Consider the following 18338-nt stretch of genomic DNA (forward strand, 5'->3'; position numbering starts at 1 on the left):
TGATTTGGAAAGCTGTAAGATAAAAGGGAAATAAAATGTAGATAGTGATAAGACATTTAAGATGGGAGTGCTCATAGAAGTTAATGCTTTCTAAAGTCTTCAATTTGTTCAGGAAGAACGCAGAAATATTATGATCTTAGGGTATGGAAAAATGTCTTAAACCTGACAAAAAACCCTAAAGGATTCTAAAGGAAACAACTGATAAATTGGCTTATTAAAATAAAAAAATTCCATGACAAAAGACACCATAGAGCGAAAAGGAAGCCACAGATAAGGAGAATATCTCTGCAACTCATGTAATAAAAAAGGGATTGGTTTCCTGAAAATATAAGTCAATATGAAAAACAAAATGGGAAAGAGACACAAAAAATTCATTCCTAGAATAAGAAACATGCACTTTCAATAACCCTTTGGAAGGTTGTATACCCAGTTAAATTACAATTTGAGAAGTGTTTATAGTGTTAAAGTAATATTTGGGAAGAAACAATGGAACAACCTTAAAGAATGATGAAATTGGAAAGAAGAATCAACTGTGATAAACACCATTGTAGGCAAAGATGTGGAGCTAGGGAAGCTCTCTCACACATTACTTTTTAGAGTGTTAACTGGTATGGTCACTTGGTATTATCCTGTAAAGTTAAAAATGTGCATCTTCCATGACTGGACAATTCCAACTCTTCGTGTCTAGGTCAGAGATATTCTTTTATATGTGTGCCAGGAAACATATACAAGAATATTTACTTCGGTACTTGTATTCAAACAAAGTAAATAAATTAACCCTCTACCAATAAGGAAGATGGTAATTTAGAGACAGCTCGTTCTCACAAGAAAATACTATGTATCAGTGAAAATAAATTCAGTTGATTTACATGTATCAAGAGGGATAAATGTAAAAAAAGATAAGATTAAGTGAAAATCAAAGCTTCAAAAGGATGTTTAGAATATAAAGTAATATATGCAAAAATTAAAATACATGAATCAATAGGATATTTGTTTATGGGGGAATATATATTTAATAAAGACAAATATCCACATTTGTTACTTTGAGAAGCGCAGAAGAGTGATGACAATGGCTTCTAATTATATTTGTAATATTTTGTTTCTTTTATAAATAGAGATCTAAGGTAATGATGACAATAATTTAATATGCACTTTTATCTCAGCAGTGGATACATGGGTAATTTTAAATAGAGAGAATTTTATCTTTTGCATTTTTGTTTTGTTTTTAGACAGTTTTATTCTTGTTGTCTAGGCTGGAATGCAATGGTGTGATCTCAGCTAACTGCAACCTCCACCTCCCAGGTTCAAGCAATTCTCCTGCCTCAGCCTCCCAAGTAGCTGGGATTACATGCATGCACCACCACATCCAGCTAATTTTGTCTTTCTAGTGGAGACAGGATTTCACCATGTTGGTCAGGTTGGTCTTGAATTCCTGACCTCAAGTGATCCACCTGCCTTGGCCTCCCAAAGTGTTGGGATTACAGGCATGAGCCACTGTGTCCAGCCTTATTTTTGCATTTCTATGTATTTCAAATGTTTTGTTAAAAATTTGACCAGAAGACGTGGACAAGACAGAGGCTTTCCTTCCAGTCTGGCCACTTTCAGAGTGCCCCAAAAAGGGCAAAATGCATATTAAAGGGGCATCATTTTTCTTCTCATCAAAATTTTTAATTTCAGAAAAATGAAACTGTCTCCTAATAGTTATTGACTTTTTTTCCTTTCAGAAAAAGACGACATGTGGTAGTAATTTGTGACTATGTGTACTTCATATTAATTTGATTAGCTAGCTCAGATAGCTTCCCCATATATTATTGAAATGCCATCACTTTATATGTTAATAATGACACAGAAAACAATAAAGCCATATTTACATTGTACTTCATATATATATATATATATAAAACACAGTTTTATAAAAATGGTCTCATACCCTTTAACAATTACATAATTTAGATGGGCAGATTTGATTCCATCTTTTAATGACAGAAAAAGTTTCTGCAGACTATGAACTCGCATAGAACAAACAGGCCTGTAAGAGAATGTGACCAGGAGTGGTTCCAAGATGGCCAAATAGGAACAACTCCAGTCTACAGCTCTCAGTGTGAGCAATGCAGAAGATGGGTGATTTCTGCATTTCCAACTGAGGTACCAGGTTCATCTCACTGGGGTTTGTCCACGGATTGTGAGCCAAAGCAGGGCAGGGCATCACCTCACCTGGGAAGTGCAAGGGGTTGGGGAATTCCCTTTTCTAGCCAAGGGAAGCTGTGACAGACTGTCCCTGGAAAATTGGGACACTCCCACCCTAATACTGTGCTTTTCCAATGGTCTTAGCAAACGGCACACCAGGAGATTATATCCCATGCCTGGCTGGGAGGGTCCCACACCCACGGAGCCTCGCTCACTGCTAGCACAGCAGTCTGAGATCGAACTGCAAGGTGGCAGCGAGGTTGGGGGACGGGCACCTGCCATTGCTGAAGCTTGAGTAGGTACACAAAGCGATCAGGAAGCTCAAACTGGGTGGAGCCCACCACAGCTCAAGGAAGACTGCCTGCCTCTGTAGACTCCACCTCTGGGGACAGGGCATAGCTGAACAAAAGGCAGTAGAAACCTCTGCAGACTTAAACATCCCTGTCTGACAGCTTTGAAGAGAGGAGTGGCTCTCCCAGCATGGAGTTTGAGATCTGAGAATGGACAGACTGCCTCCTCAAGTGGATCCCTGACCCCTGAGTGGCCTAACTGGGAGACACCTCCCAGTAGGGGCCAACTGACACCTCATACAGCCGGGTGCCCCTCTGAGACGAAGCTTCCAGAGGGAAGGATCATGCAGCAACATTTACGGTTCTGCAATATTTGCTATTCTGCAGCCTCTGCTAGTGATACCCAGGCAAACAGTGTCTGGAGTGGACCTCCAGCAAACTCCAACAGACCTGCAGCTCAGGGTCCTCACTGTTAGAAGGAAAACAAACAGAAAGCACATCCACACCAAAACCCCATCTGTATGTCACTATGATCAAAGACCAAAGGTAGATAAAACCACAAAGATGGGGAGAAACCAGAGCAGAAAAGCTGAAAATTCTAAAAATCTGAGCATCTCTTTCCCTCCCAAGGAACACAGCTCCTCGCTAGCAACAGTACAAAGCTGGATGGAGAATGACTTTGATAAGTTGAGAGAAGAAGACTTCAGACAATCGGTAATAACGAACTTCTCCGAGCTAAAGGAGGATGCTTGAACCCATTGCAAAGAAGCTAAAAACCTTGAAAAAAGATTAGACGAATGGCTTGCAAAGAAGCTAAAAACCTTGAAAAAAGATTAGACGAATGGCTAACTAGAATAAACAGCATAGAGAAGACCTAAAATGACCTGATGGAGCTTAAAACCCTGGCATGAGAACTACGTGACAAATGCACAAGCTTCAGTAGCTGATTCAATCAAGTGGAAGAAAGGGTATCAGTGATTGAAGATCAAATGAATGAAATGAAGCAATAAGAGAAGTTTAGAGAAAAAAGAGTAAAAAGAAATGAACAAAGTCTCTAAGAAATATGGGACTATGTGAAAGGACCAAATCTATGTCTAATTGGTGTACTTCAAAGTGATGGGGAGAATGGAACCAAGTTGGAAAACACTCTGCAGGATATTATCCAGGAGAACTTCCCCAACTTGGCAAGGCAGGCCAACATTCAAATTCAGGAAATAGAGAGAATGCCACAGAGATACTCCTCGAGAAGAGCAACTCCAAGACACATAATTGTCAGATTCACCAAGGTTCAAATGAAGGAAAAAATGTTAAGGGCAGCCAGAGAGAAAGGTCAGGTTACCCACAAAGGGAAGCCCGTCAGACTAACAGCAGATCTCTCGGCAGAAACTCTCCAAGCCAGAATAGAGTGGGGGCCAATATTCAACATTCTTAAAGAAAAGAATTTTCACCCAGAATTTCATATCCAGCCAAATTAAGCTTCATAAGTGAAGCAGAAATAAAATCCTTTACAGACAAACAAAGGCTGAGAGATTTTGTCACTACCAGGCCTGCCTTACAAGAGCTCCTGAAGGAAGCACTAACATGGAAAGGAACAACCGGTACTAGCCACTGCTAAAACATGCCAAATTGTAAAGACCATCGATGCTAGGAAGAAACTGCATCAACTAACAAGCAAAATAACCAGCTAACATCAAAATGATAGGCTCAAATTCACACATAACAATATTAACCTTAAATGTAAATGGGCTAAATGGTCCAATTAAAAGACACAAACTGGCAAATTGGATAAAGAGTCAAGACCCATCAGTGTGCTGTATTCAGGAGACCCATCTCACGTGTAGAGACACACATAGGCTCAAAACAAAACAAAACAAAACAAAAAACAAAAAACAAAACAAAAAAAAAACGGATGGAGGAAGATCTACCAAGCAAATGGAAAACAAAAAAAAAGCAGGGGTTGCGGTCCTAGTCTCTGATAAAACAGACTTTAAACCAGTAAAGATCAAAAGAGACAAAGAAGGCCATTACATAATGGTGAAGGGATCAATTCAACAATTCATAAATATATATGCACCCAATACAGGGGCACCCAGATTCATAAAGCAAGTCCTTAGAGACTTACAAAGAGACTTAGACTCCCACACAATAATAATCAGAGACTTTAAAACCCCACTGTCAGCATTAGACAGATCAACGAGACAGAAAGTTAACAAGGATATCCAAGAATTGAACTCAGCTCTACACCAAGTGGACCTAATAGACATCTATAGAACTCTCCAACCCAAATCAACAGAATATACATTCTACTCAGTACTACACTGCACTTAGTCCAAAATTGACCACATAGTTGGAAGTAAAGCATTCCTCAGCAAATGTAAAAGAACAGAAATTATAACAAACGGTCTCTCAGACCACAGTGCAATCAAACTGGAACTCAGGATTAAGAAACTCACTCAAAACCGCTCAACTACATGGAAGCTGAACAACCTGCTCCTGAATGACTACTGGGTACACAACGAAATGAAGGCAGAAATAAAGATGTTCTTTTTTTTTTTTTTAAATTTATTATTATTATACTTTAAGTTGTAGGGTACATGTGCATAACGTGCAGGTTTGTTACATGTGTATACTTGTGCCATGTTGGTGTGCTGCACCCATCAACTCGTCATTTACATCAGGTATAACTCCCAATGCAATCCCTCCCCCCTCCCCCCTCCCCATGATAGGCCCCGGTGTGTGATGTTCCCCTTCCCGAGTCCAAGTGATCTCATTGTTCAGTTCCCACCTATGAGTGAGAACATGCGGTGTTTGGTTTTCTGTTCTTGTGATAGTTTGCTAAGAATGATGGTTTCCAGCTGCATCCATGTTTTGAAACCAATGAGAACAAAGACACAACATACCAGAATCTCTGGGACACATTTAAAGCAGTGTGTAGAGGGAAATTTATTCCACTAAATGCCCACAAGAGAAATCAGGTAAGATCTAAAATTGACACCCTAACATCACAGTTAAAAGAACTAGAGAAGCAAGAGCAAACATTCAAAAGCTAGCAGAAGGCAAGAAATAACGAAGATCAGAGTAGAACTGATGGAGATAGAGACATAAAAAACCCTTAAAAAAATCAGTGAATCCAGGAGCTGGTTTTTTGAAAAGATAAACAAAATTGACAGATGGCCAGGAAGACTAATAAAGAAGAAAAGAGAGAAGAATCAAATAGATGCAATAAAAAATGACAAAGGGGATATTACAATCAATCCCACAGAAATACAAACTACCATCAGAGAATACTATAAACACTTCTACAAAAATAAACTAGAAAATCTAGAAGAAATGGATGAATTCCTGGACACATACACCCTCCCAAGTCTAAACCAGGAAGAAGTTGAATCCCTGAATAGACCAATAACAGGCTCTGAAATTGAGGCAGTAATTAATGGCCTACTAAGCAAAAACAAACAAACAAACAAACAAAAAAAAACAAAACCCAGGAGCAGACAGATTCACAGTCAAATTCTACCAGAGGTATAAAGAGGAGCTGATACCATTCCTTCTGAAACTATTCCCAACAATAAAAAAAGAGAGAATCCTCCCTAACTCATTTTATGAGGCCAGCATCATCCTGATACCAAAGCCTGGCAGAGACACAACAAAAAAAGAGAATTTTAGAGCAACATCCCTGATGAACATCGATGCAAAAATCCTCAGTAAAATACTGGCAAACCGAATCCAGCAGCACATCAAAAAGCTTATCCACCATGATCAAGTGGGCTTCATCCCTGGGATGCAAGGCTGGTTCAACATATGCAAATCAATAAATGTAATCCATCACCTAAACAGAACCAATGACAAAAACCACATGATTATCTCAATAGATGCAGAAAAGGCCTTCAATAAAATTCAACACCCCTTTATGCTAAAAACTCTCAATAAGCTTTGTATTGATGGAACACATCTCAAAATAATAAGAGCTATTTATGACAAACCCACAGCCAATATCATACTGAATGGGCAAAAACTGGAAGCATTCCCTTTGAAAACTGGCACAAGACAAGAATGCCCTCTCTCACCACTCCTATTCAACATAGTGTTGGAAGTTCTGGCCAGGGCAATCAGGCAGGAGAAAGAAATAAAAGGTATTCAATGAGGAAAAGAAGAAGACAAATTGTCCCTGCAGATGACATGATTGTATATTTAGAAAACCCCATCATCTCAGTCCAAAATCTCCTTAAGCTGATAAGCAACTTCAGCAAAGTCTCAGGATACAAAATCAATGTGCAAAAATCACAAGCATTCCTATACACCAGTAACAGACAGCAAAATCATGAATGAACTCCCATTCACAATTGCTTCAAAGAGAATAAAATACCTAGGAATCCAACTTACAAGGGATGTGAAGGACCTCTTCAAGGAGAACTACAAACCACTGCTCAACGAAATAAAAGAGGACACAAACAAATGGAAGAATATTCCATGCTCATGGATAGGAAGAATCAATATCGTGAAAATGGCCATACTGACCAAGGTAATTTATAGATTCAATGCCATCCCCATCAAGCTACCAATGACTTTCTTCACAGAATTGCAAAAAAGTGCTTTAAAGTTCATATGGAGCCAAAAAAGAGCCTGCGTTGCGAAGACAATCCCAAGCCAAAAGAACAAAGCTGGAGGCATCACGCTACCTGACTTGAAACTATACTACAAGGCTACAGTAACCAAAACAGCATGGTACTGGTACCAAAACAGAGATATAGACCAATGGAACAGAACAGAGCCCTCAGAAATAATACCACACATCTACAACCATCTGATTGTTGACAAACCTGACAAAAACAAGGAATGGCTAAAGGATTCCCTATTTAATAAATGGTGCTGGGAAAACTGGGAGCCATATGTAGAAAGCTGAAACTGGATCCCTTCCTTACACCTTATACAAAAATTAATTCAAGATGGATTAAACACTTAAATGTTAGACCTAAAACCATAAAAACCCTAGAAGAAAACTTAGGCAATATCATTTGGGACATAGGCATGGGCAAGGACTTCATGCCTAAAACAACAAAAGCAATGGCACCAAAAGCCAAAATTAACAAATGGGTTCTAATTAAACTAAAGAGCTTTTGCACAGCAAAAGAAACTACCATCAGAGTGAACAGGCAACCTACAGAATGGGAGAAAATTTTTGCAATCTACCCATCTGACAAAGGGCTAATATCCAGAATCTACAAAGAACTTAAATTTACAAGAAAAAATCAAACAACCCCAAAAAGTCAGCGAAGAATAGTAACAGACACTTCTCCAAAGAAGACACTTATGCAGCCAACAGACACATGAAAAAATGCTCATCATCACTCGCCATCAGAGAAATGCAAATCAAAACCACAATGAGATACCATCTCATAGCAGTTGGAATGGCTATCATGAAAAAGTCAGGAAACAACGGGTGTTGGAGAGGATGTGGAGAAATAGGAACACTTTTACATTGTTGGTGGGACTAAACTAGTTCAATCATTGTGGAAAACAGTGTGGTGATTCCTCAAGGATCTAGAACTAGAAATAGCATTTGACCCAGCCATCTCATTACTGGGTATATGCCAAAAGGATTATAAATCATGCTGCTCTAAAGACACATGCACACATATGTTTATTGTGGCACTATTCACAATAGCAATGACTTGGAACCAACCCAAATGTCCATCAATGACAGACTGGATTAAGAAAATGTGGCACTAAATGCCCACAAGAGAAATCAGGTAAGATCTAAAACTGACACCCTAACATCACAATTAGGGTGGAATATTATGCAGCCATAAAAAAGGATGAGGGCATGTCCTTTGTAGGGACATGGATGAAGCTGGAAACCACCATTCTGAGCAAACTATCGCAAGGACAGAAAACCAAACACTGCATGTTCTCACTCATAGGTCGGAATTGAACAATGAGAACACTTGGACACAGGATGGGGAACATCACACACTGGGGCCTGTTGTGGGGTGGGGGTAGGAGGGGGGCAATAGCATTAGGAGATATTCCTAACGTAAATGACGAGTTAATGGGTGCAGCACACCAACATGGCACATGTATATATATGTAACAAATCTGTATTTTATGCACATGTACCCTGGAACTTAAAGTATATGAGAGAGAGAGAGAGAGAGAGAGAGAGAGAGAGAGAATGTGACCCATCACCTTCATGTCTTAGCTATAAAGTGGGAATAATATTTCTTCTGCCACACTCTATCTTTGTAAAATGAAGTACATGAGATGATTCACATAGAATTCCTTTAAACAAAAAATCCTATTCAAATAAAAATATTTTTTAAATCATTTTCATAATTGTCTTAATTTATTCTTCAAATAAATCACTTTTAGATAAGCAACATTAGCCAGACATAAGACTCTTCTTACTATATCTTCTGAGTGAACAATTTGTGCAGATGTATATGATTTGTGAAGGCAAGAGGAAAAAGTATTAATCTATATGTAGCATCATCTTTAATATTAAAAAATACATGCAAAGACAGAAATCTAGGAAAAATGAAGTAAAATATTACCAATATTTGTCTTTGGGTAATAAAATCATGGGTGACTTTTAAGTATAGATTTTGTATTTTCTAGTTTTATATGATGATCATGCATTACTTTTTAAATCAGAAAATGCTCCAGCGGTAGTCAATATCAAGATATTGTTTGGAACATGTATATTTGCTAAGATTTCACCAAATTTTAAATGACTAATTTTAAATAGTCCTATGCAGTTCATTAGGGGCAGTTCTTATGTGAGTCCACCGGAGTAGATGGGACCATCCAAAGCCATTTCTGCACTGACATTTTGATATTAAAGATTCCTTGTTCACTTAAAGATGTTAAGATTTGGGCTTCAGTTATTCATGCAAGTCTTTAACTCTTACTATCTTTTCGCATGGAAATATTGTTGCCACCTGCTGGCAGTCACGTATTAGTGGAATGGTTTTCTATTCCCGTGAAGTAAAATCCAACTTCCATGAAAATACAGAAACTGCACCAATCATCATAATAATGGCTAAGTTTGTTGGGTTCGTTGATTTTTTTTCTGGTTAGGCCATGTATTATATCATTTTATTTCTCACCATATCCGTAAGTATGAACTCATTTTATGCAGGAGCACAATCAAGGCAGAGAGGTCACACTATTTTCCCAAGACCCCACAGTTAGTGAACAACAGAGTTGAGATACAAATCCAGATAATGGCAACTTCTCTGCTGTGGCAGCTTGTGAAAAACAACTGTAGTAAACCTGGAGTGTGAAAGCCCTATTGATCAAAGTATTTATTGAGGATGCATAGGGAAAAAAAACAATGATTGCAATGAAATGCAACTCAGACGACCTGAGATTTAGTCACCCCTCCATACTGTATTGGCTCCATTGAGACCCTAAATTGATCATCCCAAAGGGAGCCTTTCCCTTCTCAGTCCCTTCACAGGGCTTTTGTGAAGATCAAATGAGACAATGAGTCTGAAAGCCCTTCGTAATTTGTTTCCTGGTTTCCAAAGATTATCTCTGAATTAAATACGATCATTAGAAATGTAAAAACCTGAACTTTATTATCTTTTTTCCTCCCTGTAGGTATGCCATCTTTATGTTATGACTTAAGTCTTGCCTTTGGTTTGGCAGAATATAAATACATAAAAGCCCACTTAAATGTACTTTTTGCATCTTTAATAGTACAATATAAGGCCAGGCACAGTGGCTCATGTCTGTAATTCCAGCACTTTGGGTGGCTGAGGCAAGTGGATCACCTGAGGTCAGGAGTTCAAGACCAGCCTGGGCAACATGGTGAAACCCCATCTCTATTAAAATACAAAAAGTAGCCAGATGTGGTGGTGGGCACCTGTAGTCCCAGCTATTTGGGAGGCTGAGGCATGAGAATTGCTTGCGCCTGGGAAGTGGAGACTGCAGTTAGCCAAGCTTGTACCAATGCACTCCAGCCTGGGCAAGGTGATAGAGCAAGACTCTGTCTCAAAAAATAAAAAGTTAAAAAAAATTATAAAGATTTTTTTTCACTGCATTGCCCAATGTCCATTATTGAGAGTCTAATTTGATATACTACTCAAATTCCAGGAAAACAGTATTTCCACAGGAGAATATACTCTGTCTCTGCAAGTAGGAAATAAAAACATAAGGCTCTCTTTGTCTTTGGCTGCCAGGAAATTAAATTTCGTGTCCAATGGAGCCCATCTCTGCAGTCGGGAGCATCCACTTCCCTGGCTCTCAGTGATCCTTTCCTTCATAGGCTCTACTCACCCTTCTTTGCAAGTGTAAGTGACGGTGTTCTTGAAAGTGAAGTTACTCCCCGTAATGACAGCATCTTTGATGGCAGGCGGCTCTCCACAGAAGACGAGGTGACAGGCAGGTGGCGCTCTGTCCCAGATGCCAGAAGCCATGCATTCAATAATGGAAGGGCCCTGTAAGCTACAGGAAAGAATGATGTTACTCTTTCATTGGCTATGGATTTGCTGCTATAGAGATAAAACAGGAAGAACTCAGAATAAGGGACATTTGAGGAATTTGAGTACACAAAAATAGCATTTCTTCATATTAGATTGCTTTATATGAAAGCAAGAGAAATCTAAACAAGTTATATACCATTTGAAACAATGAATGGGTGAAAACAATGTAACAACAATAATCACTTGGTGCATAGTAAAATATTGAATCTGCTTATGGGCAGTTGTGTAAGGCACTCCAGACCTGTGAAGAGCAGACTACTTGGATGAGAAGGGGTTCATTAGACTGGTTAGAATCCAGCAGGAAGAAAGCCACTCACCTAAGTAGCCAGGAAATCAGGGCAACTAAGGTCAAAGGGAACTGTCCAGGCCATGAGCCTGGGCATTTGAACCATGCTGCCCCTGACTCTGACCTCTGGTCTTCCTTTGACTGAAACCTCACATCCCTATGCCATGGCTTATCTGCCTTTCTTTTCAACCTGATTCTGATAGCACGCTTTAATTCACTCCACTTTCTGTTCAGTTAATCTGTTCCACTTCAGATCCTGTTGATCATGTTTCTGATCACAGCCTTTCCCCATTGTCCCTTCTGTTTAAACACACACACACACACACACACACACACACACACACACACACACACACACACACCTCCTACAGTATTAAGAACCTAGCCCCTTATCTTGACATGCTTTTTCATAACATTCCATGCAATGTTGAGTATAAGCTTGGTAAGCTGTTTATAAAGAAATCCATCACAAAAGTATTTATTTGGTATTTTGTTTATGTTTCACAAAAAATTTTTGCTTTCATGTTTGAAGTCTGAATGCTTATAGCAATTGAACTAGGACTCCCAGAGTCATAGTTAGATTGAATATTTCCTTGGGCATTTACCATTAGCTAGGCAGGCCTCAGGAAGCATACAGATTTGAGAACATCCTTATATTTATAAATTTGTTTTTAGAGTCAGCCAGTCACATATAAATGAAACCTATTGAGTAAAGAATACAGGCACGGTGGCTCACACCTGTAAGCACTTTGGGAGGCTGAGGCAGGTGGACTGCTTAAGCTCAAGAGTTCAAGACTAGTCTGGGCAACATGGTGAAACCCCCATCTCTACAAAATACAAAAATTAGCTGAGCATAGTGATGCACACCTGTAGTCTGTGCACTCCGGAGGCTGAAGTGGGAGGATCGCTTGAGCCTGGGAGGTGGAGATTGCAGTGAGCTGAGATTGTGCCCCTGCACTCTAGCCTGAGTGACACAGTGAGACCATGTATCAAAAAAATTAAAATAGGGAGCGAGTAATACAATATTGTAGAAAGCTTGGTTGGTGTCTACAAACGTTACCTGTATCCTGTATCGCATGAATATGATGCAGTAGAAAGGTAGGTGAGCCCACTCAAAACATATTTTCCATTATTTATGTTTTCTGGACTAGGACACTTCACTGGTTCACACACAGGGGAAGAATGACTCCAAGAACCGTTAGCAAGACAGGATGATTCCTTATCACCAGCCAGAGTATATCCTTTATTACACCTAAAGAAGATAGAGGAAAATTACAGGATATACTTTGCTTTATTTTGCATACTTTTATCTGTGCCAGAAACCTCTAAAAATATTAAGAATTTATACATATTGGAAAAGTTGATTTTTTTCCTACTGAAATAATGCTTTTAAATTAATTTTCTTTCAAGATTGAATACTTTATATCTTCCCCACAGGGAAGTAGGATAGATTTAAGAATTTGGCTTGCCTTCAGTTTGTATCATGGGTTAGTAACTACAAACAGGGAATCCTTGGCCTTGAGAGTGGTGTGCTCTAGTCTGTTTCTGAGACATCAAGAGTATTCATTAGCTAGGAGCATCCACTCTCAGCGTGCCTCAGGGGGGCGCTGGAGGTAATGATAGGTTACTGGTCAGGTTATTTAAGGATTCTAGCTATAACTACCATTAAATTATTGGATTAAGATTTGTTCACACTACGTATCATTCAATTAATTACATATTAATTCAAAAATGTCCTCTGGAATTATTTTCCCACTCCCTTTCTTTCAGTGTTATATCACTACCAGCATGCCATCAACATCTTCTATAATATAGTTTTAATATTGGACACTTACCTATATGTCACTTTGCTGCCAAAGGTAAATGCTAACTCCTCAATGCAACCATTTTCCGGAATAGCCGGTTTACCACAGGAAACAGCTTAATGAAGGAAAAACAAACATGTGACTTTTTTGAGACTGTTTGTGCAAAAATCTCTGAAATCTCAAGGGGCAGTTCAAGATATTTTTTTGTTTGTTTTCTTTTTTTTTTTGGAGTGTGTGTGGGGTCATGTTTAAACATGAGCCTAATACTTCAGTTCAAATACAAAGAACATTGATATAACACTTTATATGTCTACACCTTACCTTTCTATGATTGCCAAACATAATAAACATGGTAACATTACTAAACATACCTTTACAATATGGTATTAGATGATTCCATTCTCCAGACTCCAAACATGTGATTTTGGTTACTCCCATCAACTGGTATCCTTCCTGACATGAAAATGTGACTTCGGCACCTACTGTATAAATGTCACCTGAGGAGTGGCCATTTTCTGGATTTCCTGGAGCCTTACATTTTATAGGTTCTAGAAACAAACAGTTTTGGTGGAACAATAAGTGGCTTTCACACAACCATGCAAAGTCTCACAGTAAAAGAATTCCACTATAGTTAAGAGACCTGTTAAAATCACAAGAGAAAACCTCGTGAAGGGAAATGCATGAGGGCCCAGAGACACATTGGACATTAGACCAGAACATACATTTAATAAGCACTGAAGCAATAATAATTTGAAACAGCAATGCCTAACAACAATATACATAATTTTTCTGGCCCCAAAAGGTAGGCTCTCATTGGGAAAGTAGCGGTGGTGCTAGGGCGTGGCTTAGAAGGGCGTTAGCCTCTTTCATCTGTTCCCTCTTCATACTGTTTTTTAGAGCAATTGACTTGGTGTCAGGTTGATGGAAAGGTGGAATAAAGCAGATTTAGGAAAGTTTCCAGCCTCCCTTCCCAAATAGTGTGAGCTCTGGGCTCTCCCTATCTACAGATTCAGGGTCGGTCACCACTGCTATAATAGGAAGGAGAAAAGGCTAAAGCAAGGTTTGGGCCAGCGTTGAGCAAGAAAAGTGAATATAATACTTGATTTCTCAAAAAGGGAAGATATATTGCATCAATCTTTTCAAAGGCCATTTGGGCTACATAAGTCAAGGAGTTTAAATAAATTCTTAAAGTAAATGCAATTATGAGCTGATTTTGAGGAAAACAGCCAGAGGTAAGCACAAAGATGTATGTCCAAGGATGCTTATTAAACTGTTTTCCATAGTGAATATCACCTAATATTAACATACAGAGAAAAGTTACTTATGGAAAATCCATAAAGCGAATTATAAAACAGGAATTAAAATCCTGCTCTCAAACTATTTTGTGACATCAAAAAATTTGCCAGATATAATATTACATGAAATAACTAAAATAAAGAACTGTTTATATGGTGTGTTTATATAGATATCTTATTGTTTTCTGGGAGTTACTCCTCACAGCAAATGAAGAAATACAACAATGGGTTGAGAGATAATCTAGTATTATCAACGCTATTTCAAAATATCGTAATGCAAGATGTCTTGGGGAGGCAAGATATCTATATTTTTTCAATGATACAATTTTGTGTGACCGAGGCAGAGGAAAGATATTGATAGTGAAGACGTGATAAAGCATCTTCCTTGCTCTGATTGAGGCAGAGAGGTCACTGATTATATTTCTATATCAACTCTATTATTCTTGTACTATGTAGACATTTCAACATTCTAGCAGCATAGTCGGCTATCAGTTTTGTTTCTCAGAAATTGGGAATTTGGGGGAGGCACAATGCTACTGTAAAGCACTTTTAGTTGTTACTGATGTGTCTTTTATAAGATCTTTATCTTGTCTGCCTACCTGTATGCCCTTCGAAGTTGAAACTATTATCTTACTTAGAAATAACATACACTTAAAACATGTGCTTGAATAAAAGACTGGAATGAGGAACTTCTAGTTCTACATATATTAGTTACCTGCACAGTTTTTCCCATCTCCTGTGTATGGTGGAATACATGAACATATGTAGGATCCATCTATATTCAGGCAAGAAGCATGCTCACTACAATCTGATCCAACTGCACACTCATCGACATCTAAAATGAAGACAGCTTATAAATTTTAAAGCTGATTCCTTTTCCTTATGTATCGAACATCTGTTTTTACTTTTAAATCATTACATATCACGTAATGCACACTTCATATATTTGTATAGAATTTAAATATAACAGTCATAATCACATTGCAGATATACAATAAAAGCTATTATTTCCCTAGTTTATAGGTGGGCAAGTATAAGACAGGGATATATAAATATAGTTTTAATATGGAGCCTGATAAAAATTTAAAACATTTCTGGCACCTCTACATACAGCTGCTTTGTCACCATGGCTTGGCCACAGCTTACTGGGATGAGATAAAATTAACAAAGCAATGCCTCAAGAACCTCAGGAATTTGGGATGATTGTCATCTACAGAGCTAGAATAATCTCGTATAGTAGTTGCCAACATTTATCTCACCAAGGCAGGATGGTGAAACGCCGTTCCAGCTCCCATTATCTGTACAGAACATCCTTGAATCACCCAATAGATAGTAGCCATTGTTGCACTGGTAGGTTACTGTGCTGCCAGCATAAAAGTCATCGGCTGAATGGAAGCCATTCTCCAAAGGAGGTGGCACCCCACAGCTAATGCCTGTAAGGTGACCAGGAAGAAGACAACGACATTAAGAGCAAAATACTCAAAGAACACTTTATATTAAACTAGCAGTTCAGTTAAGCATGACATTTTTACTGCATGCAAATGTCAGACTGAGTGTGCCCTAGGGATAGCAGCAGCCTGAACCCTCAGCATCTAGCACACTGCCTGGCTTATAGTAGGCATGCAATTCATTTATTCAAAAAACATTTACCCACTAGACGCTGATAAAGTTTGGATATTTGTCCCTGCCCAAATCTCATGTTGAAATGTGATCCCCAATGTTGGAATCGGGGTCTTGTGGGAGGTGTTTGGGTCATAGGGGCAGATCCCTCATGGCTTGGTGCTGTCCTTGCAATAGTGAGTGAGTTCTCACAAGATCTGGTTAAGTGTGTGGCAACTCTTCCTCCACTGTCTCTCTTGCTCCTGCTCCTGTCATGTGATGTGCCTACTCTTGATGCCTTCTGCCATGAGTAAAAGCTCCTTGAGGCCTCTCCAGAAGCTGAGCAGATGCCAGCACCATGCTTCCTGTACAGTCAGCAGGACTGTGAGCCAATTAAATCTCCTTTCTTTATATATTACCCAGTCTTAGGTGTTTCTTTATAGCAATGCAAAATGGCCTAACACATAGAAGCTGTTCTAGGTGCTGTAGTTACAACAGTGAGCCAAACAAACAAAATCCCTGCCTTATGGAGCTTTTTATCTAGTGGGGTAGATAGGCAAAACAAACAAGCAAACAAATCAGGTGATATATCAGGTGAATATATCAGGTGATATATATCAGGTGATATATCAGGTGAATATATCAGGTGATAACAGGTGTTTATCTAAAATAGCAGTCTAGCCTCCACCCAACCCTCATTTTTGTATTACTTTTTTTTAAGACAGGGTCTAGCTCTGTCACCTACACTGGAGAGCGGTGGTGCAGTCTCGATTCACTGCAACCTCTGCGTCCTGGGCTTGGTGATCCTCCCATTTCAGCCTACTGAGTAGCTGGAATTATCAGCACACATCACAATGCCTGGCTAATTTTTGTATCTTTTGTGGAGATAGGGTTTCATCATGTGCCCAGGCTGGTCTTGAACTCTTGGGCTCAAGCGATCCACCCGCCTCGGCCTCCCAAAGTGCTGGGATTACAGGTGTGAGCCACCACGCCTGGCCACACTGTATTTTCCTGGCCTCTTTTGTCTTCCTTCACAGCTCTTACTTCTAGCCCTTACCTTTATTATTTACTATAAATACATATTATATTTACTTATTTATTTTCCTGTTAGAATCCTAAACTATTAGAATCTAAACTATATAAGAATAGGGGCTTTTTCCCCCCAATTGCTGCATCTCGAGGACCTAGATCAGTGCCTAGCACATAATAGGTACTTTAAAAGTTGCTGAATAAATGAATGAATGAATGCACTCGACTGAAGATGTCTCTCCCTGTTTTCCCCTCCAGCAATGACCCACCTATCTCTGGGCCTCCACCTATAGGGTGTGTCTTTCCATCACTTTCAGTTCCTTGCATCACCTTGGATGCATCCACAAATGGTCCCTTTGGATCCTAATCACCCATCTCCTTCGTGATGCCCAGCACAGTTCATTAAACAAAGAAAAGGTTCAATGAATATTTGGTATATTTGCTACTGTGAAGTATTCACCCTTTGTCTAGCATTCCTGAAAAGAGTTCTTATGTTTTCAACATTTTTCAAAAGTCACTGAAATGGCCTCAAGAAAGGCAGCTCACGTTCACAGTGAGGAAGTGGTTGTGTCCACTGTCCTTGATTCAGACAGTACTGCACAGGGTTCCCGACCAGCTGGAAGCCAGGATCACAGAACAGACTGATTTTGGAACCTGGCTTTAAATCTTCTGATGCAGTTCTCAGATGAGGCACTGACCCTCCTAAGCGTGGGCAATCTGAGGGCAAAGAACACAGGTGCAGAGCTTGTCAGCAACATAGTGGCAACATCACCAAGTCAATGATTTCAAACTGTATTCCGTATCAGCATTTGAGAGCCACCTTACTGATGTGAAAACAAGTTAACATATAACCAGATCACTGGCAAGCAAAATTACTTTAAAAAAGTATTTGAATCAACAACTCTCCCTCTTTTAAAATATTTTAGGAATGTTAATGAAATGTTCTTGTAAGTTATCAAAAGCCATAAATTCTAGGACAGTCTAAGAAAATCATTTAAATACATTTAATTTCATGATACAGTTTTGATAATTCAGTTTTAGTGTGTGGATTGCAACATCCATTGCTTTTCTCCCTGAGCTACCTGTTCCTAGATACCTTCTACAAATTATGGAACCAAAAGAGTACCCCATCTCAAACAGGTGCATAGTATGTTGTTGCGCACTGAAAAAAATAACCTCATCTCTTCTCTAATCTTATTTTCCTGATTTTATTTTACTTTCATCCAAATTTCCTAATTATATCTTGTTATACAGAATATATTTTAGCATTAAAGAAAACAAATCCTTTGGATGAAAATAGGGTAAGTATGAATTACTGGTTACAAAAAGTAGATTGACAGGCACATACAATTTGACTGATA

General features: G+C 38.9%; 1 protein-coding gene across 1 annotated transcript in view; it reads right to left on the reverse strand.

Annotated features, from left to right (window-relative positions):
* SVEP1 (sushi, von Willebrand factor type A, EGF and pentraxin domain containing 1) overlaps positions 1 to 18338 on the reverse strand; it is a 226247-nt gene that overhangs the window by 57895 nt on the left and 150014 nt on the right. The window contains exons 30-36 of the mRNA XM_007968447.3: positions 17524 to 17694; positions 15609 to 15782; positions 15065 to 15184; positions 13426 to 13602; positions 13085 to 13169; positions 12310 to 12501; positions 10758 to 10925 (exon numbers count right to left, since the gene is read on the reverse strand). Coding sequence (XP_007966638.3) covers positions 10758 to 10925; positions 12310 to 12501; positions 13085 to 13169; positions 13426 to 13602; positions 15065 to 15184; positions 15609 to 15782; positions 17524 to 17694 — 1087 coding nt within the window. The remainder of the gene's footprint in view (positions 1 to 10757; positions 10926 to 12309; positions 12502 to 13084; positions 13170 to 13425; positions 13603 to 15064; positions 15185 to 15608; positions 15783 to 17523; positions 17695 to 18338) is intronic.

The sequence above is a fragment of the Chlorocebus sabaeus genome, chromosome 12 (assembly GCF_047675955.1).
Source record: "Chlorocebus sabaeus isolate Y175 chromosome 12, mChlSab1.0.hap1, whole genome shotgun sequence".
Lineage (NCBI taxonomy): Eukaryota > Metazoa > Chordata > Mammalia > Primates > Cercopithecidae > Chlorocebus > Chlorocebus sabaeus.